At 47.7% G+C, this 27,934-nt stretch overlaps 2 protein-coding genes across 10 annotated transcripts in view; one reads left to right on the forward strand and one right to left on the reverse strand.

The window, feature by feature from the left end:
- Positions 1-67: 67 nt before the first annotated feature.
- TAF5L (TATA-box binding protein associated factor 5 like) lies at positions 68-27,817 on the reverse strand. Of its 4 annotated transcripts, none has more exons than XM_007120223.4 (5): positions 17,304-17,442; positions 14,171-14,275; positions 12,804-12,882; positions 6,723-7,447; positions 68-1,967 (listed from the first exon to the last, which is right to left on the reverse strand). In XM_007120223.4, the coding sequence occupies exons 2-5, from the start codon at positions 14,207-14,209 to the stop codon at positions 1,170-1,172; spliced, it is 1,641 nt and encodes a 546-aa protein (XP_007120285.1). In that variant the 5' UTR covers positions 14,210-14,275; positions 17,304-17,442; the 3' UTR covers positions 68-1,169. The 4 variants fall into 4 exon arrangements, with proteins under 4 accessions (XP_007120285.1, XP_028337526.1, XP_007120284.1 ...); XM_007120222.4 differs by lacking the exon at positions 12,804-12,882 and adding an exon at positions 27,741-27,817 and having other exon boundaries at positions 70-1,967; positions 17,304-17,448; XM_024117548.3 differs by lacking the exon at positions 12,804-12,882 and adding an exon at positions 27,118-27,244 and having other exon boundaries at positions 70-1,967; positions 17,304-17,448.
- Positions 27,461-27,934, forward strand: part of URB2 (URB2 ribosome biogenesis homolog) — a 112,813-nt gene continuing 112,339 nt past the window's right edge. For all 6 annotated transcript variants that reach the window (XM_028481723.2, XM_028481724.2, XM_055081311.1 and 3 more), the window contains exon 1: positions 27,461-27,658. The gene's annotated coding sequence lies outside the window, so the exon portion shown is untranslated. The remainder of the gene's footprint in view (positions 27,659-27,934) is intronic.

Genomic DNA, 27,934 nt, shown 5'->3' on the forward strand with positions numbered 1-27,934 from the left:
TTTAAAAGAGATGCCAACGCTTTTTGTTTTTTGAAACTAAATACATTTTAATAGAAAACAAAATACAAAATAACTCTTTTCAGAAAACAGAAATATTTAATCCTTTTTCCACAAATTAGAAGTTGCTTTATCCTCAGAGCGTAGTTTTCGACGTGTGTGTTCGTTCTTAAGATTTGTTTCACAGACTGTTCATTAAACTGCTATTGCAAAGCAGGAGGTGGGAGGGACGGTCTCGGGGGGAAAAGACGCTGGAAAAGCCACACCTCAGAATCATTTGGAAATTCAACATTTCCTAATTCTGTCTTTGGACTTCTCACTTTCAATTATTTTCATTTCTTTACCACAATCTGACCTTTCAGGGGAGAGAACTGTTAATAGAAGTGCAGCCACAAAAAGAATCTATCCCACCATCACTGCAAGAGCCCAAGACTTTCTCAAGTCAAATCCACCCACCCACTTCTAGAAACATGTCAGCCGGAGTGATCAATCTGTCACCCAGAAATTTTCCCCTTCTCCCAATACACTGTACGACCAAATTCTCTGAATTCCCTGAACCTCAAAATTCCAAGTATCACAGCCAGTGCCAGGAGTAAAACCTGAAAGATGAGAGCAGAGAAGGCCCCCTCTGCCAGTGCTAGGTTTCCTCTTCTCATTAATAATAATAATTATAATTATAATAACAATAATAAAAAAATCCTGGTTCTCTGTAATCACGAAAAAGGAAAGAATTTGCCAGGATGACCCCGCCCCCTTTCCTAGTTCCCGCCCCTGAATTCTACCCAGATACAGTCCCTTCCACCCAGTGACCCTGCAGCACTGCTCCCGGGGAGGGCGCCCAGCAAACCTCCTCTGGCCAAGTGCAGCCCCGGCGAGGTGAGGGCATCTTGGCTCCAGAGACAGGAAGGGGCCAGCGTGAGGACACAGCAGGATCTCCGTGATTCTTGATCTCACGTTTGTTCCCCGTCACTGCCCTTCCTTCCCCCGTCCTTCCACACTCGGGGGCTGAGCGAAGGGTGGCGGGCTCGGGATGTCCGCGGGACGAGGGGGCACGAGGGGGGATGCGTGGGGACACGGGGAGTCCTTCACAGTCAGTGATTCCATCCGTCCGTCCTAAGACTTGCCGTCTGGAGCCCTTCGCACGCCCCAGTCCATTACATCAAAGATTAAAATCAATGTTCCTGATTTTCTTGTGTGATTCCGGTCACCAGCAGGAGGTTGCAGGCCATGAACTGCACGCTCAGCACGTTGCTCATCTGGCCGGTGTAGACGCCCACGAGCTCGCTGGACGAGCCATCGGCGGGTGCGCTGCAGTGCGCGCTCCTGATGTCCCAGATGCGCACCGAGTTGTCCATGGACGCCGACGCGATCAGGCTGCTGTCCGGGCTGAAGGTGAGGCTGGTGATGTTGTCCGTGTGGCCCCGAAGCTCTTTGTAGAGGGTCCCGGACGCCAAGTCCCACAGCTTCAGCCGCTGGTCCTCGCCCGCCGACGCCAAGTACTTACCGTTGGGGGAAAAGGCCAGAGAGAGCACGGGGCCGCGGTGGCCCGTGAAGAGCCTCACCGAGTTCCCCTGCTGGGTGCTCCACAGCCGGACCGTCTTGTCGGTCGAGCCCGTGGCTAAGTAGTTTGAGTTGGGGTGGAACTTGACGCAGTCCACGTCCGCCAGGTGCCCAGCATAGATGCGCAGCGGGTACGTCCGATCAAACGACCACAGCCTGGCCGTGCGGTCGTGGGACCCACTGGCAAAGTACAGGCTGTGCGGGCTGATGTCCAGGTCCCACACGGGGTAGGCATGGCCCTGGTACAGCACGGTGTTGGTGAAGCTGCCGAGGTCCCAGTACCTGATGGACATGTCCTCAGAGCAGGAGAGCAGCCCTGAGCTGTCCGCAAGGAACCTGGTGCTGTACACTGGCCCGCAGTGTCCCCGCAGGACCTTCATCTCCGTGCCTGCGTTATCGTCCTCGTCGTCCTGCGGGGACGCATGCACACGCGCGCGCACACACACACACACACACACACACACACACACACAGAGAGACAAGAAAAGAGTGTTTAGTGGTCTGTCATGGAAAACAAACGTCTAGAAACAGAGCTACACACACACACACACACACACACACACACACAGAGAGACAAGAAAAGAGTGTTTAGTGGTCTGTCATGGAAAACAAACGTCTAGAAACAGAGCTGCTTGGGAAACAGCATCTACTCAGTAAATGACCCTGCTCTTTAGGGTGACTCCAGGAGAAGAACTCTTAATTGCATAACTGAATAAAAAGTCTCCTACAACGTATAAATTGCCTTCCTTAAATTCACCTCGCAGCTACAGCACCTACAGCAAGGCTACTAGTGCAGAGCGATGACTGTGGACCTTACTCTTAGGTTGAGGAGAACCGGTTTCAAGAGCCGATCACTCGAAAAGATGTACTTTTGAACTTATGTTCTTAGATGCTTGTATCCTGCTGGCATGTCTTCGCCCGTCAGTCTCAGCTGCTTTGTAGGCCATGCTGCTCCCTGTCTCTAGTCCATTTAGAAAAATCCCCACATGCCTGTTACGGCCACGCCTGGGGCCAGTGATGGAGGCAGGCGTGGTTTCACTTCGAGATTTTTATACAGGACCACTGTGGGAGTTCAGCCAAAAATAAAACCTGGACATACCACAGAAATAACAGTAGGCCAGGAAGGTGCAGCCATCAGTAAATTATGCTCACACCCTGTGACAAGGCATGAATGGCTGGTGTCCAAAAGGAAAGAACAGTTTTGAAACCGTGACTTTCTGGAGGGTCTCAAATATTTTCCCAAAGTTAACAAACGAGGCGTGGAGTCAGAATTGCTCTAAATAAAGCCAAGTGACTCATGTGAGTCTTGGAAATGAATCCCTACGTGTGGCGACAGAAAAGACGACTCGTGGTGTGGGGGGAGAGCCCCTCTCCTCATCCTCTTCCCCACAAGCACACTCTCTGCCTTCAAACCCACTGTCCGTTCATTCTCTCACGGACAAGCTCCTTATAACTGCAGCCGTCCTCACCCTGGAATTCATAAAGTCAAGTGACCTCACTGGAAGAGCAGGGGGTAGGATGGAGCTTCTGGAACCGGCTTGCCTCGTGAGCCTTTGGACAGAAAAAGGGCATCCTTTTAATCTGAAAACTATTAAATTCAAAATTGAATGAATGCCTCCAATGTTTATGTATTGGAGAAAAGTTAAGAGAAAATAAACATTGATGTCCATGAATATTCAAAATGGCTCTTCCAGATACTCAACATTAAAAGCACGTAAGCATTTGAGAGCTTAAGGTTCTACTGAGCGTTACCAAGAATATTAGTAATTTTCGTTTCCGAAGAGATTACAACAACGCTTTAAAGTTACAAGGATGACTCACTGCTCTGCACCGGAGAGTTTGTGTAAGAGCTGCGGGGGCAAGAAACGACCCTGAGTGAGTTACACAGAGGGCGCCTGAAAGCTAGCGGCCGACCAGGGCGCACATTACTGTCTCGGAGGCTTAAGAGGTCTTCATTTGGAGCAGGCAGTCATGGAAGTGGGTCTCCCCTCTGTGTGCTCACAGGCAGAGAGGAGGACACACCGGAGTCAAGCTGGACTCCCCAGGGGCCCAACCATTGTCCTAAGCCTGTGGAAAAGTGCCTGGTTGACTCTACAAACCAAGAAATGGGGAAGCCAGAATGGGCCTGCTGGCTATGCCTATCAGCTCCCTGCCAGGACCACAGCTTAAAATAGTCCGGCCACATTTTTTTCGGTGGCTCAGCCCATCCCCATGAGGGCCTCAGCACAGTCGAGCTGAAACCCTGAACAGGCAGTGGGTCACACGTGCCTGGCCTCACGGAGCCTCCCATGCTAACAGAACAGCACCCCAAATGCCTTGCCACTGTCTAAACCCTCACAGTAAATTCCACCCCAGATGCATCCCAAATAGGAATTTCTAATTTGTAAAGTAATTTCATGTAATGATAAACTATATTATGTACATAAGACATGCTTAAACTAGAAATTTTCAAAGAATAAGAAAAATAACAGATCTGATCTTCAAATACTATAGTCTGCTGACCCTGCTTTAGGCCACGGAGTCCCTCCGTCTGCTTCTGGACCAGGACATTCCAAGTGGCCCAGCTCACAGTGCGGTCATTCCTAGATCAGGGTACTTTGGGGTCTGAAAGTCAGCCCTGGGCTGTTCTCCAATTAGTTACCGATGGAGCTGAAAGAAATTAAATATGGCTGGGCTTGGGAGTGGGTAAGACTTGGAAGCAAGTGAGACACTGCTATCTGTGTGAGAGATGATAGCAGCCTGATCTAGGAGAGAAAAGGTGGCTGCTGGCTAGTGTGAATGGACGTGTGCTGTACGTGTAAATACACAACAGATTTCTAAGGCTTAGGACAAAAAGGGAGAATATAACAGACTTCATTAATATTTAAAAAGTACTGCTTACGTGTAGAAATGACAATATTTTGGCCATACTGGATTGAAAATACGTTACTAAAATTAATTTTGACTACTTCTTTTTACTTTTGTAATGCGACTACTAGGACGATTTAAGTTACACATATGGCTCACATTATATTCCTACCGGCCAGACCTAAATGAGTTTTATACACAAGTTACAGAACTGAGTATTACTGACAACACTGACTTTTTCAAACCTAAAGATGACCAGATTGGGGGCAGAATGACCAGACGTTAAATGAACTGAACACAGGTGCTGCACTGCTGGGCTGAGGGCGGGGAGGCTGGTGGTGACGAGGGTGGTCCTGTCCTGTCCACATAGCTGGAAAGAAGGGCAAGTCCTCCATTGGGGACCTGTGGTTTTGCCATGCTGTGCAAATATTAAAAACACACAGCTGCCAATCGACAAGCTACCTTCCTCCGGTGTGCAGCGAAGTGGGGGAGGGAGGGCAGGCCCGCTCCCCATTCCAAGGCTGCCGGTACCGGGTGACGGGAGCAGCACTGCGGGTCCGGCGAACACATTTCCGAGGCTAATCTAGGTTCTCTTCACGTGCAGGCAACAGAAGCTGGAGGGCAGGGCTGTAAATCCAGTTGTATTGGGGATAATTTTATGCTTACACAGGAGCTTTTGGTTACTGTTTTTGATTTTTTTAAAAAAATGAGATATAATTCACATTACAAAATTCAGCAGTAGCCACGGCAGAATCTTAAAAATTTTTATTTTAGGCTAATGTTCTTTCCATCTTTGCATCTAACTTTCTACCTTTGCCATCTTCCTTTATGTTATTTTTATTTATTTATTTATTTTTTTTTGCGGTACGTGGGCCTCTCACTGTTGTGGCCTCTCCCGTTGCAGAGCACAGGCTCCGGAAGCGCAGGCCCAGCGGCCATGGCCCACGGGCCCAGCCGCTCTGCGGCATGCGGGGTCCTCCCGGACCGGGGCACGAACCCACGTCCCCTGCATCGGCAGGCAGACTCTCAACCACTGCGCCACCAGGGAAGCCCTATGTTATTTTTTAATGCCTAGAATAATCCCCAAACTCAGTATCATCAAAGCTAATAAGGTCAGTAGGAATAATTTTTTTAAATAAGCGGGATCCTCCCGGACCGGGGCACGAACCCACGTCCCCTGCATCGGCAGGCAGACTCTCAACCACTGCGCCACCAGGGAAGCCCTATGTTATTTTTTAATGCCTAGAATAATCCCCAAACTCAGTATCATCAAAGCTAATAAGGTCAGTAGGAATAATTTTTTTAAATAAAAAAATGAGAGTAAATGAGGGCAGTATCCCTCACTGTATGTGAAGAACCCCCAAGAAGCTAGAGCTGTCTCCAAGGAAGATAAACTTGTGCACTGAAAAATATTCTGGAGGGCACTACAGAATTCTAGAAATCAAAGTTTGTGCATCGGAATTTAGACTCTTTACTCATCATAACAAACTCCTCTAATTATATTGTCTTAACTGCAAGAAGCAAAGACTTAAAGGCCATACTAACTGGAAGGTGACTAAGAAAACAGGAATAGGTAGAAAAGGGGCTTAATTTGTACACCCAATATTCTTGATACCCTCATCAGTAACTGGAAATTAACTCGAGTGATTTTTTTTTTTTTACTCATTAACTTTTCAACCTGGTGCAAAGGTTTTCCATCCAAAGTAACTTGAGGCCGAGCTACCTGAATTTCAGTGGTGATACGACAGAGCTATCCTACCCACAACTTCCGTGGCGCCACTCTCAGGGAAGGTGAACTCTGTGAAGTTCAATTTCTATCTCCCTTTGCCCACGCTTTTTCTGAGGCAGTGGTTCTCGGTGACCTGAAACTCAGGCCACTGGGCCTGCCCTTTTCAACTACCACCCACAAACAGAGCGAACCAGCTCATCACACCAACTGCTGGACGAAGTGGGGGCACCCTGGGTGAAGCCAGAGGACTTGCACTGCCCTGGAAAGGCCGAGAGCAGCCAGGGTGGGCGAGGGTGGAGAGAAACCAGTGTCCTCGTTTACTGCTGATGGCACTGGGAGACGGCAATATCACACTTTAAAATGCAGACCCTCTGACCCGGTGATCCTACGTCTAACTGCTTATTGTCTCCGCCAAGGCTGGGCATTAGCAGGGAGTCACTGGCTACAGGTTACGAGGCACGAGTCTGGCGTTAGCTATATGATGCGGGAAATAAGGAAGTGCGCTTGCCATAAGATCTGTCATGTTTGGTAGGAATATTCCAAGCTGATTAGTAAGGCAGACGCAGGGAAGAAAGACCGACATTCCTACCTCCTTCTCCAGGATATCACAAGCCAAGTGGATGCGGGACACGTCTACTTGATGGGGTTCAGATTTTAACTTCTTGGAACGCAGACTCCACAGTTTTATACAGGAGTTGTCAAAGCCAGCGGCGAGCAGCTTGCTGTCCGGGGAGACCTCCGCCGTGTTCAACAGCTGCTCCGTGTTGTAGAAGGCGTAGAAGCAGATGGTGGTGAGAGAAGGGGGGCCGTCCTTGACACGCTTAATGCTCTCCTGCAGGACCTCCAGCGCGGCCTCGTTCTGCAGGATGGGCGCGGGCACGTCGGCAGGCTCCAGGCCGCCGCCCTCGCCCCGGGAGGGGCCGCCGCTGGCGTAGAGCTGGTAGTCCGTCCTCTTGGCGGGCTGCACGTCCAGGTGGATGTGCCAGGTGAGGACTCTGCACAGCGCGGTGTTATTGTCACTCTGGAGGTAGCGGAGAAGGTAGTTGTAGCTGTCTTCCTGCAGGCGGACCACGTACTTGTTGTCCAGGAAGGCCCGCAGCCGGAAGTTAGACAGGATGTCTTGGATGGTCTGGGTGGTCTGCAGCTGCTCGATGACGTCCTTCTGGCTGGCATTCTGCAGAAACATTCCATGGAAGCGGCTGTAAAAGCTTTCCACTGTGCTCTTGGGACTGTTCTGGACCAGGTTGAGGTGGAGGTAGACAAAGAGAGGGTAGAGGAGAGGCATCACTTCGTGGCTGTGCTGGGATTCAGAATCTGTAATGAAAGAGAAGCAGGGCCTTTACAGTCAGCAGAGTCTCCTGGGAAGCCTGCCGTCACATGGCCTCTTCTGGCCAGGACCCTACTTTCTGAGGCTATGGATTGAAGTTTAAGCCCAACACAGAATTCTGGACCCTCAAAGTCCAAGCCGGGACTCAGGAAGGAAGAGCATGGACCCTGAAGTCCAGCAAACACGGCCCGAAGTCAGCCGTAAACCCGGAATTCGACGCCCAGAGGTTGAGCGACGTGCCTGTTCTCGCATGCGTTCAGTAGCTCGTACCAGGTCTTCAAGGGTTAGTATTTTCCCCAGCACATGAGTGTTGCTCCAACTGGGACCTGAGACCTTGGAGAGGCCTTAGATGCATTCTCGGGAGACTGAGTTCTTCACAGAAACTTTAACTTGATAATTTAAAAAACAATGAACACAGGTAAATTCAGAATTATCTGGATGGCCTTTAGCAAGTAAGTACTAACATACAGTTTTAGTGCTCTATTTTGTTCTGTGATTCCTTTTGGCCCCATCACCTGCAGTAACATGAAGTTCTTATTTTAGTGGGTTCATTAACATGTCTAGCCCCCCTGGCTGGCATGTCTCAAGGCCAACATGACATCGTTCATCTGTAATTGTCCCACATCTGTCAGTGTACTCATTTTGATTTTGTTGGTTAAAAAGAACAACTTTTCTTTTGCAGTGATAATTTACAAATGGAACACTTTCATGTCATTAAGACTAAATCATTTACTAAACTGAGACTTTTAACACCATGAAAGTACATGACAAAGAGTGTTCAAAAAAGTGTACAGCTTCGTCACAGGCTAATGAGAAAAGCACCGAAGCGTGTGTGACACCTAAGCGAGGGAGGGCAGAGAGAGCTGTGACGGAGCGAAGGTTCCACAGCCATCGGGACGGAGGCGAGTGGCCAGCGAGCAGGGCCAACGCAGGCACCGGCACCTCAGGGAAGCTGGGTGACACCAGCCCTAGGCCCGTTAGAATAGCGAGTTATGACTGGCAAAATACATCTGTTACTTTCACTTGCTATTAATTTGAAGTTTATTTTTGTGGTTTTGCTTGTACTTTATATGTAAATGAGTTTAGCTTTTATACAAAATAAAGCATAAAGGTTTCATGTGTAATGTCTGTACATACCTAAGTAATTAATATAAAAATGCTTTAAGTCAGCTCTTAGTACTTCCGCTAGCATTTTCTTTCTTTCATTTTTTTTTTTTTTTCCTGAAAAGGCATCCACACCTGGCTCAAGATTCAGGAACACTGCATTAGGGAATCTTATCTCCCTAATTGGAAGGGAGATGATCGCTGCACGCTATCTCTGCTTGATGCTCTATTTCACCTCATCACAGGTGGATTAATTGCAAAGTAGGTGCATTTGAGGACGAACACGCCCCCACTCAATTGCACTCTTAGAAGATGAACTTCAATTGCAGTGATCCCGCTGCACTGAAGTTAGGGCTCCTGCCTCTGTACCAACAGGCACAGGGAGCTCTGGTGCTGGCTGTGGTGAGTGACCCTAAATGCTGAGGGGAAACTATGCTCCACAGGGAGCCGAGGAGAGTGTGTCTGGGACACAGGACGTCACTTAGGGCATCTCTTAGTATTACCGTCCCTGAGGTTAAGGTGAGTGGAAATATGCAACAATCCAATCCAGGCAGGACTAGTAGTGGCCCAGGCCCTTCAGGAACGAAGGTTTGCATCATCCCACCAGGTAAAGAACCAGGACCAGCTGAGGTGCTAACTGAAGGCAAAGGGAATACAGAATAGGCGGCAGAGGAAGGTAAAGACCAGCTATGACCACGTGACCAGTGACAGAACCCAGGACTGTACCTGTCATGAGTATTCCTCCTTATTTTGTTATGAACATGTTTGTGTGTGTGTATATTTATACATAAGCAAATATCTTTGTTTTCTTTCCTTTCTTATCCCCTTACCATGGAACATAAGTTATACTGACTCTGTATCATAGTATTTATTCTTTTTTTTTGGCCGTGCCGTGTAGCACGTGGGATTTTAGTTTTCCGACCAGTGATCAAACCCCGGCCCCCTGCAGTGGAAACGTGGAATCCTAACCACTGGACCACCAGGGAATTCCCTATATCATAGTGTTTAAGTATTGTTAACTTTACGTCACAGTATTTAAATTATGGGACCTCAAGGAGAAGAGTAAACATCACCTGTGGACTTTGCTTCCTCTTCCGAGGAAGGCATTAGGGCATTCTTGGTTGTACTTGGGATAGCTGTACCATGGTAAGTAGAATTATGACCTTGTTATTCACCTTTATTTGCAGGTTAATTATGGTTTAAGGAGATGCGTAAGGGTGCCTTCACAAGTCCACAGGTGGTGGACTTGTGATGGTTAATTTTATGTGTCAACTTGGCTGGGCCACAGTGCCCAGAAACTTGTTCACACATTATTCTAGATATTTCTGTGAAGGCATTTTTGTAGATGAGATGAACATTTAAATCAGTAGACTAAGTACAGTGTGATTACCCTCCACATGTGGGTGGGCCTCGTGTAATCAGTTGAAGGCCCTAGGAGAACAAAGACTGACCTCCCTGTGGGGGAGAAGGAATCGGCCAGCAGGTGGCCCGTGGACATGAACTGCAGCTCTCCTGGGTCCCAGCCTGCGGGTCTGCCCCACAGATTTTGGACTCGTCAGTCTCCACAATCAGGTGAGCCAATTCCTTGAGAGAAATCTCTCTATACATATACATGTTGTTGGTTCTGTTTCTCTGGAGAACCCTAATACAGATTTCAATATTTCTTTAAATACTGTAATTCTTTAGAAGACCTCTGGAATATTTCTTTCCCAAAATACTAATTAAAACAAACAAAAAGATTCAACCCTTACCAATTAGACTTCCAATATAGTCTATTGGGACGAAGGGCTGTTTTCAACTCCTTACAATCTTAGCTTCAGGCTTATTTTCGAAAATGAGAGGCATTTTAATTCACTAAGTTCAGGATTAAAAAAAACTAGCCATCTAGAAATAGGGATGCAGTACTTTAAAACTTACTGAAATTCACTGTTGTTTCAGCACATAGTTTCAAAGCTGCTTAATTGTTCTTTCTTGTCTGAAGAGAAGAGTATATTAGGTATAAAAGTTCCAATCAACATATCCTATATGTGGAACAAGGTGAAACTAACATTAAGTCTTAACTCAATTTTAATCTTGCTCCCTTGAAATCATACCATATACCTTATATTCTACTGAAAGGACACTCAGTTAAACAAACACCGAGCTTGTTGGTCCTCATTCCCTGGCCCTTCTCCGCAGGCCTGGGCCCACCAGCCGCACACCGTCCTTAGCTCTGAAACAGCACCAGCTGGCCTGGCCTTTCATGTTCCTGCCTGGGGGCCCATCTTCCTCCCTTGTTCCTCAAAGGCTCACCTCACTTCGAGGAACTAACACTGCATGTGTGCCTCCCACGAGCCAGGCACTTACACCCACGTTGTGTCTAGGAGTCACAGCTGTCCCCAGATTCAGATCGACAGTGACTAACCCCATAGTCTATGTTCTTCCCGCCGCATGTCCTGTAGGAAAGACCCTGGAGCAACAGGCGAGCTCACGGGAGCTCTCAGCCCCACAGCTTCTGGAGGAGAAATACTGGAGGGAGCTACAGCCTTAGAACCTCTTACCTTTCTCTGTTATCTCCTTTGAGAGTTACCATCTCCTAGACTTTACTTTGTACCTCCCCGGAGCTGAGGCTGAGTTCTGTATCACAGTCTGTATCTTCTGTGTTACTTAGCAGGATGCTATCATCATAACAACGTAAAAAATAAAACCTGACTTATTTCTGTTCAATATACCCCGCCCCAAAGAGCCTGAGGCACCCTTAGCTCTTCTCCCTCCTTTACTCCTTAGCCCTGGAGATCCCACCTTGACAATGTAACTATGAACTGAAGACCCCACTCTCGGCATCTGCAGCCCTGTCTCACGCCTCAGGGACCACAGTGGACTCAGGCTGGCCTCCCATCACCCCTCCCACAAACACTCTCGTCCACTGCTTCCACACCCACATTCACACCCGGGCTTGTCTCCATCACACAGGATGAGGGTCACACTTCTACCCCTGTGGTCAGATCTTGCCTCCATTTTGTCTGGCTTTATCTCCAATCTGAAAGCCCATTTTCTTTTTCTTTTCTCTTTAAAAAAAAAATTTTTTTTATTGGAGTCTAGTTGACTTACCATGTTGTGTTAGTTTCTGCTGTACAGCAAAGTGAGTCAGCTACACACATACATCTATCCACTCTTTTTTAGATTCTTTTCCCATATAGGTCATTACAGAGTATTGAGTAGATTTCCCTGTGCTGTACAGTAGGTCCTTATTAGTTATCTATTTTGCATATAGTAGTGTGTATATGTCAATCCCAATCTCCCAATTTATCCCTCCCCGAAAGCCCATTTTCAACAAAGCCGGCTCCTCTGCTGTTCCTGAAGAAATAATCTCCGCCTCTGCTGCTTTGCTCATGCCTTCGCACAGAGGCCGGGTCCTCCTACTCTGGCACAGATGGCCGACATGCAAGTGCTAGCGTCGACCCTACCCTCCTCAGGAAGGCTGCCTCTGACCACCCCACGCCAGCCCCTCCCTTCACTCCAAATGCAGCTCCCACGAACACCCAGCGACTGGCTCCGTCTTGGCCTATGAAAACACTCCCCCAGTCACATCTCATGCAAAACTGTGACTTTTAGCCCTCTTATGTTAGGGTTAACGTTCAGTTCAGATTAATGACATGTTATATTTCATCTTGGTGCTCAAGAAATAACTATTCATTTGATTTGGTTGACTGCTCTTCAGAGCCCTGAAGGTGGAGAAAAATGTTCCAGGAAAAGCAGTCTGTGAGGAAAAACACAGACACTTACCCCCTCAAAATAACCTGTGACCAAGGATTGAAGAATTAAATTACAGACAAGGTAACAGACAGCCTTCTCAGTTTTGAAACAAGACGAGAAACTGCGTAGGAAAAGGCTGATGGAGACTATTACAGTGACAGATTCGGAGCGTCCGCCTTGCCTGGCACCCTCATCAGAGGGCGGGCCCCCATCAATACACTATCCTGCAATACCTAGCCCAGGACAGTCAGAGCCTCACGTAAGTACAGGCTGAATGAATGGAAGGGAAGGGCTGAAAGACGCCAGGCACTTCTTTCCAAACCAGCTTCCTCACCACCAAGTTGATGAGAGAAGTCTCTCAGGGAGAAATCATAACCATATTAAAAAAAACAAGTAAAATAACTTCCTAAAAACTGATTTTAAAAAATTTAAAAATTGCTCAAAGCCTCAAAAACCAATGCCAACAATGGAAAATAACTTGATTATCTCCAAGTTCTTGCTTACCTCTGAATGAAATCCTTCTTATAAATCCAATTTTTCTTTTTTTATCTTTAGTGGACATGGAAAGCAGCTGATCACTGTTCTGAGACAGTTAACATTTATATGATATGAGGATCTTAATGGAGCTTCTTTCTTTCCAGTTTAAACATAATAGACTCTTTTTATTAGACCCTTAATCTTCACAATTTTTTCATTTTTGTAACAATTGAACAGAATGAACCCCATCACTCAACAACTGGAGACTGACAAGATGACCCTCTTTAGGGTTCTATTTTGTAATCTTTATTTCCTGTAACATTTTGGTCATTTTGCCCAACTACAGAACACAGGAAATGTGGATTCTTTCCTTTAAAATACTAATCATTATAAGGGTGAAGTAAAATTAGGACAACTCTAAGTGTGCAAAATTAGGTATATTATTTTGGTTTATACATTGATCACTTACTATGCCTCTTTACCATTAAAAATTATTAATCTGAGGGTTGTTCAAATAAGGAAAAAAAAATAAAACAACTTCAAAGTATTTTAACTATAATTTTCTGCTAACCAATACATGCTAATTACTCTCCATCCTTTGAGGACAGAGAAAGTTTTGTATTTCTTGTACCTCAAGGTGTTTTGTATAAAGTACTCAACAAAAGACTTTAATAACCAGAATCAACATGGTCTCGCTTGCTGTAATCATCTTTTCAACATTAAAATTATAATCAGTCATTTTAGGACTAGACGAAATCACTTGGTTTTGCCTTTTGAATAGCCTTCTTCACTTTGCATATGAGGAACTAAAGGCCCCAGAAAGGCTACATGACTACATTTTTTAGAGTGATTAATTCAAAAAGTCATATAGTGAATTAGAAAAACTCATTAGAACTCATATCTACTGATTCAGTGTGTCTGTGGTTATCACAGCACCCACAAACTGGACTAAATTACAACTTCTAATTTTTTGGTGTTGCTGATTCATGAGGATTACTGTCTTGCATTTTTGGAAATAGGGGGAAAAAACCATTTTGAGATGTACTGTATCACTGGTAGTGACATCAACATCCATTTCACACCTGCTGCATTTAAGGAGGTTTCCCTACACAGCTGACTGAGCTTCTACTTATTCAACACAAGTCACAAGTCACTGTGTTGAAGGCCATGGACAAAACAGTGAGTAACGCACCCAGAGCCCTGCCCTTGCACACTTTAATCTCCTGATTGACTCTCTTGGGAGTTCCAATAGACCATAAGTGTGAATGCAAGGCCTGCGTTCAACCACCTTTGAAACCCTGGTACCTAACACCAGAGCTGGAACATAGATGGTTCTGAAGGAAATTGGCAGCGCCCTTTTTTAACAAGAGAAGGGGGTCGTGCGGAGTACTTACCGGTGAGGAAATTCCGCAGCCGTCCGAACTGCACTTCATATTGCTGGGGCTCTGCCTGGCAAGGCGCCGCAGACACTATGTTGGCACAACCAGATTCTGATTGGACTAAGGAGGAAAAGATACATAAGATGGGGACGGCAAAGACAATCGCCAGCCCAAAACGTGGCAGGATGGATGGAAGGAGGCGCAGCAGTGGCATCTGACATCTCAGCCCATTTTCCAAGTACGTTGGGGCTCCTGGTTAAATATGACCGACATGTCTACCCCACCCCCTCCTGACACCCAGTGACGTGACAGCAGAGGAACGAAAGGTATAAAGCACAGGGTACACGAGCTGGACGAGAGAGGAGAGGCGCACAGGCTCACGAGAGACTCCTCTGGACGCATCTGACCCCAGGACCTGACACTGTACCATCGTGTGCCTTGGGATGGGTCCATCTCCAACCCCCGTGCTGCGCATTCAGTGGGCCTTTTCAATCTGGAAATTCACGTCTTGCAGTTCTGAGAAATTTTCTTGAATCATTTTGTTGCTTTCTCTCCTGTGTTCTCTTTCTGAGACGCCTACAATTTCGAGGTAGGTCTACTGAACTGATCCTTTAATGTCTCCCAGATTCCATTTTTTGTCTTTCTGCTTTACTTTCTGGGAGGCTTCCTCAACTTTCAACCCTTCGAATGATTTTTCAGTTTCACTGTCATGTACTTATCTGAATGTTTTCTTCTCTTAAAATAGCAGTCTCTTCTTGTTTCAAGGCTATCAATGATGGTATTTGTGTGTGTGTGTGTGTGTGTGTGTGTGTTACGCGGGCCTCTCACTGTTGTGGCCTCTCCCATTGTGGAGCACAGCCTCTGGACACACAGGCTCAGCGGCCATGGCTCACGGGCCCAGCCGCTCCGCGGCATGTGGGATCTTCCCGGACCGGGGCACGAACCCGCGTCCCCTGCATCGGCAGGCGGATTCTCAACCACTGCGCCACTAGGGAAGCCCAATGATGGTATTTTTGAAGTATTTTTTTTTCTCTCTGCTGTTTGCTTCCTTCAAGTTGCTTCTCACTGTTTCCTTCCACTTTTCACATGAAGCAGATCAGTTTCTTCCAGGATCTGACAGTCCCTAGTTATCTGCAAGTGAGGCACCACAGAGCTGATGAGAACTCTGGGCATGCGCTTATCACCCAAGAGGACCTGGATGGGCAATTTCCCCCTGGCGATGTCTTTAGGTCCATTCTGTTGGGCAGGGCAGATTCACCAAGGGGCGAGGCTTTTAATCACCTTCCTGGACAGCAGGTGCCTGGATGCCAGTGTTCTCGGCAGCGAGAGGAGGAAGAAGGCTGGAGTCTCAATACTCAGGATGTAAACATGCGCTTCATCGCCATTCTGTGAGTTCATGCTTTCTAACACGAAAAGCAAAACTCTCCTACCCTTTCTGCTGGGGGTGGGGTGGGGGACCTCACAACTGGGGAGAGGCGGCGGGAGACTGACGAGCCATCTTCAACAACAATCCGGACGAACACGGACGCACGTGAGGAGGAAGCAGGAATGCGATGCATGCAGCAGGGTCAAGGAGCCACGACGGAGAACATCGAGAGACGGGGAGACAGATGGGAAGAGAGTCAGCGCCCCTCCGAGAACTCGGAGACACGCTGGAAGGCTGCACGCGCACGAACAGGCCCTCCCCCTGCTGCCCGCCGTGAGGGAACCAGTCTCGAGTCCTACAGTCACAAGCCCTCACAGGCACCCTCCCCTTGCCGTTCCGATGACCGCCCTTCAGCTCAGGCTGTCCTCACCTCTCACTGGATCACACCGCGGCCTTCTGACTAGCTCCCCTGGCGCCAATCCGGGCCGTCCCACGTCAACACAGCCACCACAGCCATCCTCCTAAGATCCACATCTGATAACTTGGATACCCTCCTCCAGCTTGCACCCCGATAAGCTCCTAATGGTCCTTTGGAAACTCAGCTCATTCCTTCTACGATTTACTGACCCCTGACTATATGCTGGGAACCATGAGACCTTCTGGGAAGCCCTTCTTGACCTGCCGGCCTACCTGAGAGCACCATCTTCTTTGTTCGTATGGAGGCTGAGCACCCCTCACGGGACTCACTATGTCACGCCCGTGTGCGCCCATCTGCCTGCCTCACCTCCTGACTGTAACAGAGCTCCTCAGGAGCCAGGATCAAGTCTTAGCTCTCTCGAGAACTTCTCAGCACCTGGTCACCAGCAGACCTTCACGACCATCTGCTGAACGCAGATAGAAGTATTCAGATTACACAATCAACAGAAAAACCGAGGACAAAATCTTACAATAATCACATTGTAACAGCTTCTCACTTTTCCTGGTGGTTTTCCAGGAACACTGACTCTCCTAATACGCCATCGTATCTAAAAGAAGACAACTGAGAACCCAAATTTAATAGTGCTTGCCCTATCGTCTATCAGCAACAGCACAGGTTCCAATGAACACAGGGCAGCAGGAGCTTATCAAAGGCTGTGACGGCGAGTTTAGAAGGAATTACTCTGCTCCTGTACACTGGTCATCCTACTAGAAACATTAAGGCTTCCGTGAATCGATTCCAAGTTCATCGCCTGGCCCTGTCCTTGTCAGGGGAGCCCAGCAGAGTCTGAAGGCGAGGGAGAGTGAGTGGGTCTGACCCTGAAGGGAAGGAGCCTTCCCCTGAGAAGCCAGGCTGAGCTGGTGCAGGCACTGCAACCTTAAGTTCCCCACACCCGGCCATTTAAAGACGCTCATAACCACCCTGAAAGCACAGCAGGAAAAATTTCTCCGAAGTTTTTCTAAAAAAGAATCCAAATCCAATTTCAAAACAAACAGCAAAAGCAAAAAGAAATATTAAAAGTCTCAGGAACACGTATATGACGCCAACACTTCCACCCACTGATCCCAAAGGACTCATCCACCTAGAGAACGTGCCTTCCACGGGTGAGGCCCAGGCGAGAGGGGAGGGGACACGTGCAAGAGGGGGACAGAGACCCTGGCCCTAGCTCACGGAAGGAGAAAGTCGCACACGACATCAGGTACAGCTCAAAGCCCCCAGGATCTTGTGGGAGGACGTGTTGGGCGGGGGGTTTTCAGAGAGGCACTTGGGCTGGACGCTGCCTCCGGGACGGGAGTGGGTGGTACCTGCGAGGCTGGTGGCCATCTCCTCGGCGCTCTGCGACAGCCGCAGGCCTTGCTTCAGCGGGCCGTCCGCGTCCCCGTACTGCCGGCGTTTGAGGTAGCAGGACACGGCCATCTGAATCTGCTCGGTGCGCACCCGTTTCATGACCTGCAGGGGAACCATAGGGACAGCCGGACGTCACGCGCGGGTAGAGGCCACGCGGCCAGTCTCCTGGCTGACTTGAGAGCCTTAAGACCAACCTCACCCTCTCTTCCACTTTATGTATTGTCCCAATGAAAACACGGCCAACTTCAATGATGGAAAACGGGAACAGCCTACATAATAAAGCCCCACAGGACTTCCCTGGCGGTCCAGTGTTAACACTCCGCGCTTCCACCATAGGGGACATGGGGTCGATCCCTGGTTGGGGAACTAAGATCTCACGTGACTACGTGTTGCAAGGTGCCCCCCTACCCCCGCAAAAAAAAAGCTCCACAGATCCCCGGCAAACTCCATTTAGGACCATGATTTCAATCCGCCCCGAGAATTCCAGGGCCCCGTGGTCCCGGCTGCTCCTCGGCAGGAGGCAGCACGAGATCAGAGCCCCCAGACATCCAGAAACCAGGTAAAGAGATGTTAGAAAGTGAGAAGCTAATAACGGGGAAAGGGAGAGCTATGTTTTTTCTTAGCAGTCAGGAAAAGGCTGCTGGCGCTGAGTCAAGGATGTAAGCAGTGTGTTTTCATGTCAATCATACTGTTTATCTCTTTCACGCTTTATTTGTAATGCCAGGTACAGAAAAGCATCAAAATTGTAAGAGAGCAGGTATATGTGTTACAAAATGTCTCATGAATTCTTATACGGAAGGAAATGCACTCAACAAGGGTAAATAACTTCTGATAATTCAAGCTAAGTTGGGGGTTCCCCCTCCAAAAGGACTACTTTCCTTGACTGCTAAATTTATTATCAAGAATGACAGGAACCCCTGATAGTGCCATGGGCCTCAAACACACCTTTGCCTGGAGTAAAGAATACTGCAGTCCAGATGACCAGTGACAGCTGAATGAATTTTCTAGGTTCACTTCTGTGATGTAAAAAATATTTTCTTCTTCAGGGTCAAACTATCGTGTCCATTTTGGAACGCATGCAACATTATCCATACACATGTGATGGTCCACACCAGGGTAACTTTCTCTAAATCAAGGACTTCTAATGTTTTTGTGTGTGGAAGATGTGTTTTTGATAATTTATTTGGATGTGTTTAAATTTTCAGTTTCAATTACATGCACTGGCTTTCTCCTTTGTGATTTCCTCCATTCTTTTTTTTTTTTTTTTTTTGCGGGACGCGGGCCTCTCACTGTTGTGGCCTCTCCCGTTGCGGAGCACAGGCCCCGGACGCGCAGGCTCAGCGGCCACGGCTCACGGGCCCAGCCGCTCTGCGGCATGTGGGATCCTCCCGGACCGGGGCACGAACCCGCGTCCCCTGCATCAGCAGGCGGACTCTCAACCACTGCGCCACCAGGGAAGCCACCTCCATTCATTTTTAAGATTTAAAATTCCCCCCATTCCAAAAACCTGTTATTTATTTTTTCTTTAAATATTAAAAAAAGTTTACCTGTATCTAATTTTTATCCATTGCAATTTCTTTCAGTGTACAATATGTGGTGAATAACCAAACAACTATTTTACCCAGATACTACAGCAAACAAGTTGTTCCAAAAATCATCTGCAAATAAATAATGCTTCCAAAATGATTCATGGTAACTCTTTTAAAACACAATCTGAAGATCGACTTTTCAATTGCCTAAAAGTCACACAACAGAGCAAACAGTGAAGGCTGGAGACATACACACACACAAACACATGTATTTCTATACAAATATAAAATGTTAAGACATCATAAATATATTTTAAACCTGGTGTAAAGAATGATTATATCATCTATGCAATTCATTTCTGGATTACCAAAGACAGTATCGAATATTTGTTAGAAAGGAGGGGCACTGGGTCTGAAACGATTGAGATTCAGTGATACAATGAAACATAGTAATAAAATTCCTCATACTGAACCACCTTTCACTATGGAATTTGCCTCACTTGGTTATGGTGTGTTAGTCTTTCACTGTATGACAACTCAGTTTTTTTTTTTTTTGGCTGCGTTGGGTCTTCATTGCTGCGCACGGGCTTTCTCTAGTTGTGGCGAGCGGGGGCTACTCTTCGTTGAGGCAGGCGGGCTTTTCATTGCAGTGGCTTCTCATCGCAGAGCACGGGCTCTAGGCGCGCGAGCTTCAGTAGTTGTGGCGCACGGGCTTAGTTGCTCCGTGGCATGTGGGATCTTCCCGGACCAGGGCTTGAACCCGTGTCCCCTGCACTGGCAGGTGGATTCTTAGCCACTGCACCATCAGAGAAATCCCCAGATTATTTTTTAATTAAGATTTTTTTTTCTATTGCTCATACAAGAATTCTGAGACTTTGAGAGTAGGATCACTGCTCTAAGTATTCATCTGTCCATCGATGAAGACAGATAATTGTTTCTTTGTGGTTACTAATAAGCATTCCTGTACCAGTTTGACTATTTCAGTGATTCTCTATGGTTTTCTAACCTGTTTACACATAAGAATCTCCTGCGAGTGTGTGTATAAATAATTTCAGCCTTGGAGATTCTGATTCAATGTTATATTTAGAGAAAAAAAATTTAAGTGCACACAGAGACTGTGAGAGTACTACCCTTTGCCAGTTTGGACCTAAGTCAGAAGCAGTCAATCCACCAGGCTCCAACCCCCGGCCCCGCCACCACACGACCCTATGCCGCTTGCTAAAGATGCTTTCAATCTAACTTCAAGAGTTCTTAGTCTCCAAACTCTTCCAAAGCAGCCGGATGCCTTGTATTCTGGCTGGAACTAAAACTTTTCCAGACCTCCTACTGCCCATGTCTTGTTGCCATGGGAGTGCGTGCTTGTATCAATGTGTGTCCCTTAGTGTTTCAGGTAAGATGGGCGTAAGAGGTCATCTCTCTAACAGGAAAAAAAAAAGGGCACAGGAAAAGACATGGGAAAATTGACACAGCAGACCCTGCAATGACAAGTGTCCCCAAAGCGGGACAATGTATATGCATGTCTGAAGAGGAGGGGAAAACAGAGAGCGAACAGAAAGCAGTGAGAATGAACAATAGTAAAAAACTGGCCATACTGGGGATTACTAGAAACTAGCTGGTAAATACTGATTCTAATGAATTTGCCCAAATCAGCTGTCTGGAACAGCAGTTTCTGGCTGCAAACCACCACGTAGGACAAGGATCTTCCCTGAGGGTGGGCTGTGAGCCAGCTACAGGGCCACGAGTCCGAGGGGGAGGAACGCCGGCAACAGTCTCTTTTACAGCCACACTCAACTGAAATACCGGAGACATTATCCAACTGACTGCCCTGGACTTGATTCCAGGGCACACATATTTCAAGTGAAATAAATAATAAATGAAAAGAGTTCTGCAGAGAAATCAGTCCCCCTCCCCTGACTGATTTCCACAGTACTAATACCCATAAATGGACACCTGAATGGGAAAAAAAAACCCACAAACCTCCTTAAAAACAGACCTGTCTTTTGAGAGACTCAGACATGAGACTAACACTGCAATTCCAAGTTACCTGTTTATCTTTTCCCATAATTATAAAATCTTTTAAATTTGAACTGAGTTTCAATCTAATTACATCTTTGTTAAAAATTTCAGGTTTTCCCTTAATTTTCAATTGACATAAAATATTTTAACTTTAAAGTTAAAAACAGATGATCACATACCTTTCCTTTCATGTCAATTATTAGTATTTCTGGAAATTAACATGAGGATTCTGACACAATATGTATCTACTTCTCATGCATTAACAGTTGCCTACTGTTTAATACTTTACCAAAGTTGCTACAGAAAATCAGGACATGATCACCTTCTCGCCTTAAAGTAACAACTGTGCAGGAAGAACCACTCTCTTAATACTCTTCGCTGCAGCCTAACCCCACCCACTTATGTTCAAATGCGAATGGTTGGTGGAGGGGTGCTCGGAGAGACACCCCCAGCCCAGCGCCTCATGGGCTAAGTGCTACCCAATTCCATGAGAGGCCAATAGTACGATGTGAACAGTGTGTCTCCCCTGCCCCTCAGATGTAAGGTGTCAGCTTTGAGGATGAATGAGTTCAAAACAAATCCAGGCAAACTCACCACCACTATCCTCAAATCAGTTCCCCAACTCAGTATAATGACAGAAGCTAGGTGTTTCTGTTGTTGTTTTTTAAAGGAAGTGTATTTTTTCCAATTATAAATTTATGCTTAAAAACAGATAAAAATTATTTTGTATTTTTTCTTAACTGAGAGGTCATGTAAAGTGCCTACTAGTTGCTCATATATCAGCTCTCTTCTCTTTCCTTGCAGTATTCTAAGTGCTTGTAAAATCCATCAAAAGGTCATTCTAAGTAGCACCTACAAACCTAATAAGCTTTTGCATTAATCATTGTGATAAAATGCTTGTGAAAATAAAATTCGTAGCTGAAAAATAAATGAACTTGGTTTCAGTCATACATGATATAATTTTTAAATTAGGTTGGCCTTTCATATTCAGGCTTTGCTCAGACACAGACTTAACATGAATACACTTGAACTAAAACCTGTGCTCTTTCCCATGGTGTCCTAAGTAGTAAATGGCACACGAACAAGGCTCACAGCTGGGGGCTCAGGATGCAGTGTAGAATCGGAGGGTTTAATTTGGGTAGGAGGGTTGGGGGTGGAGCAGAAATCATACAGCCAGGCAGACAGATGCCCCTAGAACTTGATTAACATCAGCTGGGACCTCCATAAAGTCCCAGAAGTCTTTTCTTGTCAACTACTTCCTTTCCCTGCAGCTTCCTACCTGCAGCCACCCCAAAATCTGCTCCAGTCTCCTTACTCAGCCAGCCGACCCTGCTTCCTATGTCAGCGGGCTATTTACTAAGACTTGAGATTCCTCAACTCTTGTCAAAGCTAAGTCACTTTTCCCCACTATCTTACATGGCTTCTAGGCTGCTGAACATGCCGCCTCCCCTGCAAGCGGGTCTCTGGCTCCCCTCTTCCATCCTTCACATTCCCTACTGACACAAGACTCGTGCCGTCTCCAGTCAGATCACCTTCCTGAGCTCAAGTCTAAAAGACTTCTCTACCTGGACGCTGCAGACATCTGAAATTCGATGTGCTCGAATTCTCTTCCTTCCGTACTTCTTCCTTTTCCTAGTTTTCCCAGCCAGCTTAACGGTGCCACCATCCACCAACAGAGAAAACCACAACAAAAACTACAAACAAAACCAACCAATCAAATGAAAACTGGTCATCTTAAGACGCTTTTCTCTATCTCCCTCCCCCTCACTTCTAAATGGCCATCAACTCTATTCTAAACAGGACTCTTGGAGCCATTGTGCTACCATATCCTCACTGCTGCGATCTGACAGCACAAATCACTTCTCACCTGGACTATTCCAATGTCTTCCGACTACTCTAGGCCAACCTCAAACACCCTTTTGAATGCAGCCAGGCAAAAAGACTGACTATGCTACCCCCATGCTTAAAATCATCCTCTGCACCCCATGCAGACTGCCTACTCCTACCATCACTATTCTTTAGTTACCCCCAGATGGAGAGTTCCCTAGAACAGGGCTTTTATCTTTGAAATTCACATTAAAAGTAAAGTGAGTGTCGTCTAGCTTCTGCTTGGAATTCTTGACGGTTTACTTTAGGCACATGATTTCTCTGGATTTTTATGAACCAAGAAAGCCACAAATATTTGATTCTTACTTCAAAACTATTTCAGGGCTCAGAAAAATTATTTCTATACAAAACCTTGTTAACATGGAAGAGTATGGCACAATTTATAGAACGGCTACCTACATTTACCGTGTCTTATGTCATAAAGAACACCTTTCACGTGTGCTCCATTTACAGCCACTGTAGACAGAAGAAACAGGATGTTGTGCTCTCAGAATAAGGGAGATATGGTTTCCTATGTTTATCATTCTTCCTGAAATGGAATTCAAATGCAGCAAGTGAGGTTTTGGAGATGCTTTAATGACACTGAATCCCTTGTGTGTGTGCGTGTCACAGAGCAGCCGGATCACTTTTTATTCTAGAGTAGGACTTATTGCAATGATGGAAATGTTCTAGGTCTGCACTGTTCAGTGTGGGAGCCACCAGCCACAAAGGGCTATCTAGCAATTAAAATGTGGCTAATGCAGCTGAAGAACTGAATTTTTAATTTTCATTAAGTTAAATGTAAGCAACCACACATGGCCCATGCTTTCTGTATTGGACAACACAGTTCCAGAGCACGGCATTACTTTGTGAAGCTAAAGCAGCAGCGCTTTGACTTAAAAATGGCAATGCAGGGGCTTCCCTGGTGGCGCAGTGGTTGAGAGTCCGCCTGCCGATGCAGGGGACGCGGGTTCGTGCCCCGGTCTGGGAAGATCCCACATGCCGCGGAGCGGCTGGGCCCGTGAGCCACGGCTGCTGAGCCTGCGTGTCCGGAGCCTGTGCTCCGCAACGGGAGAGGCCACAACAGTGAGAGGCCCGCGTACTGCAAAAAAAAAAAAAAAAAGGCAATGCACAAAATCTTGCAAAACACTTCTGATTCCTAAATTGCCAAATCTCCAAAAATTAGTATTTTGTTAGTAAAAATGGAGCTACCTTTTTATTACTATCAAACACTGTAAGGTTACTAAGATACATATACATTTACATACATCTTACCAGAAAGATATCTTATTTGACTGCTAAACAAAGATTTATGAATGGGAGTTTTCTATAGTGATTTCTAAAACTTGCCAGTACACAACATTCTTGAAACCTTCTTAAAGTTAAAAAATGAGACGGGAAAAAGGAATTTGTTTCAGTAGACAAACAGAGCAGCAGTTACTTTCTGTAAAACGTTCACATAAAAGGCAAGCTCGAACCTAAGACAACTTAACCCCTGCAATGAGAAAATTAAAAAAGAAAAATTTTTGGTTAACTTAAACTAGAAAAAAACCCTTTAGGACTGTAGATCAATTAGTCAAATGTCTGCTAATAATCTTTATTAACTTCCATGTATTTTAAAATATATAAGGCAACACATTAATTCATGAAACAATTTTACACCAACTATTCACTTACATCTTCAACATCAGCGTCTCCGTGGTCACTTAAGCCACTCTGAATCATCAAATTCCATTTTCCAGAACACACCACCTTCGTACCTACCAAATCATCTATGATACAGCACTTGATGCTCTCGCTGGAAATCTCAACGCAAGCCATCAATACCCATTCAGGTGGGCAGAACTTTTTAAATTTATCACTTACTGTTGATACCTTGGTCATATAAATATCCCAAACTAGCAATGACTGAGATTGTTTCAGTCCAATATGTATTTCCCAAATGGCATCCTGTTGTTGGAAAGAGTCATTACAGTGCCTGCAATAGGAGAGACTTAAACATGTGGTACCACCCTCTCTTCAGAGGGATACTTTGGGGGGAGTCCTGCCTTGTAGTCAGGCATATACAGTACATCCTTGAAGATGCTTTTTAAGAGAGAAGGTTGCTTGGAATGATCTGGTCTCTTCATGCCTTCTCAAAGTGCTCTTTAGGCTTCCAGATTTGGATTAAAATGCCTGCCTCTGCTAAGCAGTCATTTTCCTTTTGGAGTCACAGGCAGACACAAAGCTGCCAGGATAAGTGGCTGGGCCTTCCCTACTTTTAATCCCACACCACTACAGGCACAATCTTTCCAAACAGCTAATCTGATGCCATCTGTGCTTAGCTTAAAAACTTTCTCCTTCCTTCACCAGTGTGGAGGATAAAAAAGTCCAGTCTCCACTGTGTCACCTTGAGGTTACTCCTATCTGCCTTTGTTTACAAAACAGGTGGGTACCACAAGGCCTTCTCACCTTAGCGGCTTTGGCCAAGACTCCTCCGTTAACTGTAGGAACACCCCAAATGGCACTCCTAGCTGGTTTAGCTAACTCCCACTCATGCTTCACAGCCCAGCTTGGCCACTTCCTCCTCCCCAACGCTTCCTTGAGCCTTATTCCTTCCACCCACCAAACCCAGGAACAAACCTCTATCACAGGAATCACCATACTACACCACCACTACTAATACCTGGCACTTACTGAGCGTACATCCCAGGTAAGACACTATTTTAAGTGCTTTACGTATATTATCTCGTTTATGCCTCCCGAGAACCCTATAAGCTAGGGAACATTCTTCAGATAAGAAAGCTGAGGCTCAAAGAAGTCAGACAGGTGCCCAAGGGTCCACAGTGCCAGGAGGGGAGCTTGGGCCACATGGGTGCATGGTCTGAGCTCTTACCCTTTACAGTATCTGGCTGCTCAAAGGCTTCTCTTGGGAAACACAACAGTGAAAGCTTACCAAATGCTTGTTGAGAGAGTGATCACAACAGTTATTACCTGAGAAGCTAGCTGTCTGTCACATGGAGAGGCTAGAAACGGTTTCTAGCACTGTCCACTGGGTAATGCTGGTTTAACAGAGCGCCCCTGGGGCTCCCTTCCAGCTAAAACGAATCATCAAATAAACAAAACAAACAAACAACAACCCTTTCTCCAGAGATGTCCTTCATAGGTATTATGAAGGACATCTGTTTGCGGAAGTAAAACCAAAAAACCAGTGACTGAATAGTTAAGATGGGCCTTTATCTAGTTCCACAGTGATAGAACCAAACAAATTTCACACATTCAGAGGAAGAAGCAACAAAACTATTCCAGAACACAAGAATTTGCTTTACTGTTGATGACAAAAAACAAACAACAAAATAGTCAAGGCAAGCCCACTTTTTGGTTTGCCAATTTAACACTGATTTTTAAGGCAGGAATGATTTATAATGGACAAAAATCAAAATTACATTTAACGCAAAAAATTTGGGCCTACGAGGAACCTAGAAAGTATTCTCTGCCAAAAAAAGAAATTGTAATAGCTGATAACTAGTATTTGCAGAACACTTCCCATTTGTCGGGCATTTTCACATTCATTAATCCTTTTCGGGGTATCCTGTAAAAGGTCCAGTTTAAGTTATCAGTCATTACCCCATTTTACAGAAGAGGAAACGAAGGCTCCGAGAGGTTACAGATAGCTAGCTACATGGTTTCGACCTGAGGCCGATGTAGTCACCAAGCTCCCTCCGCTGCATGAAGCTTCTCCGAGTGTAAAGCTATGGCCCCAAACTCCTCTTCCTACTCCCACCCTCAAGCAGAGCTGGGACCCAGACCGGGGCGGCCACCGTGTCCGCCCTACCCCGCAGCGCTAGGTCACCTAAGCGTAGACGGCCCCCGCCCGCGCGCCCCTCCCAACGCAGCCCCGATTCCTAGCCGGGTCTCCCTTGCTAGACCTCCACCTGCAAGGTCAGAGGTCAGTGCTTCCAGCCTGCCGCCGCGGGGCGCGGGGCACGGGCCCAGGGCGCTCTCACCGCTCTCGGGAGGGCAGCACTTCCGCTGAGCCTCCGAGGGCACCCGGTCCCTCACCCTCGGCTCCGCGCCCACGTCGCGCCCGGGCGCTCAGGGCCTCGGGGCTCCGCGGCGCGCACCCCGTACGCGGCTGTCAGGGGCGCGGCCGCCTCGCGGGCGCCCTTGCAGGTGGGCATCGCCGCGCTCGCCCGCGTCCTCCCCACCACCATGTGCCAAGTTTCATCCCGACTTCGGCCCACAGACACTTCCCTCTCCCGTAAATGAAGGAGAGGCCGGGCCCGCGCTCCGGGCCTCCAGGCGGTGCCGCCCGCTCGCCCCGCCCCCACCGCCCAGGCCGCAATGCCGCCCGCGCCCTCGGCCCGCCGCCCGCACTCACTGAACATCCCAGGCGGCTCCCGCTCCCCCCGCCGCCGCCGGGGTCGCCCCGCGTCCGCCTCCGTCGTCTCCGCGGCAGGCTCGCGCTCCGCGGCCGGCTCAGCCGGGCCCCCGCGCCCAGTGCCCCGCCGCCCCCGCGGCGGCTCTGGGCTGCAGCCCCATGACTGATTGACGCGGAGCCGCCGCGGGCTGGGCTGGGCCGCTTGGGCCTCGACGCGCGACCGTCTCCGCCAATGGGCGCGGCGCCTCGGCGCTCGGCTGGCGATGCCTGGCGTGCGAGCCGCCCCGCCCCACGTTCCTTCCGCCCGGTTCAGCACCGCCCCGCAGCTCCCAGCGCAGCCGGAGTCCGGAGGAAGGAGCGCGAACCCCCACGTGGTGGCCCTGGAGTCGGTCCCGCCGCCGCTGTGGCCGTTCGTCCCCGCGCGGTCCCCATCCGGGGCTCGCCGCCGGGAGAGCTCCCCACCCAGTGACTGCCCTCCGCCCCGCCCGCCGCCGCTCACGGCGGGGTCTGCGTGAGTTCCTCACCTGGGGGCGGCCTGCAGGTGAGCCCCCCCCCCCAGCCGGCCCTCCGCCCCGCCCGCGGTCCCTCCCAGGTGACCAGCTCCCTCCAGGTGAGCTCCCTACCTGGGCACGGCCCTCCCACGCTGGCTTGCTCCTCCGGCGGCATCTCGCCTCGCTCCTGGCTGCTCGCTTCCTTCTGTTCCGCACTGTTTAGCGTGGCCGCGCGAGGACGGATGCGGCTTTGCGGTCCGCACCGGGCTTTCCACGCCCGCTCGCAGGGATCGCTGCGGGCACCGAGGGCCCAAGGTTGACACATC

This window comes from Physeter macrocephalus, chromosome 20, assembly GCF_002837175.3.
Source record: "Physeter macrocephalus isolate SW-GA chromosome 20, ASM283717v5, whole genome shotgun sequence".
Lineage (NCBI taxonomy): Eukaryota > Metazoa > Chordata > Mammalia > Artiodactyla > Physeteridae > Physeter > Physeter macrocephalus.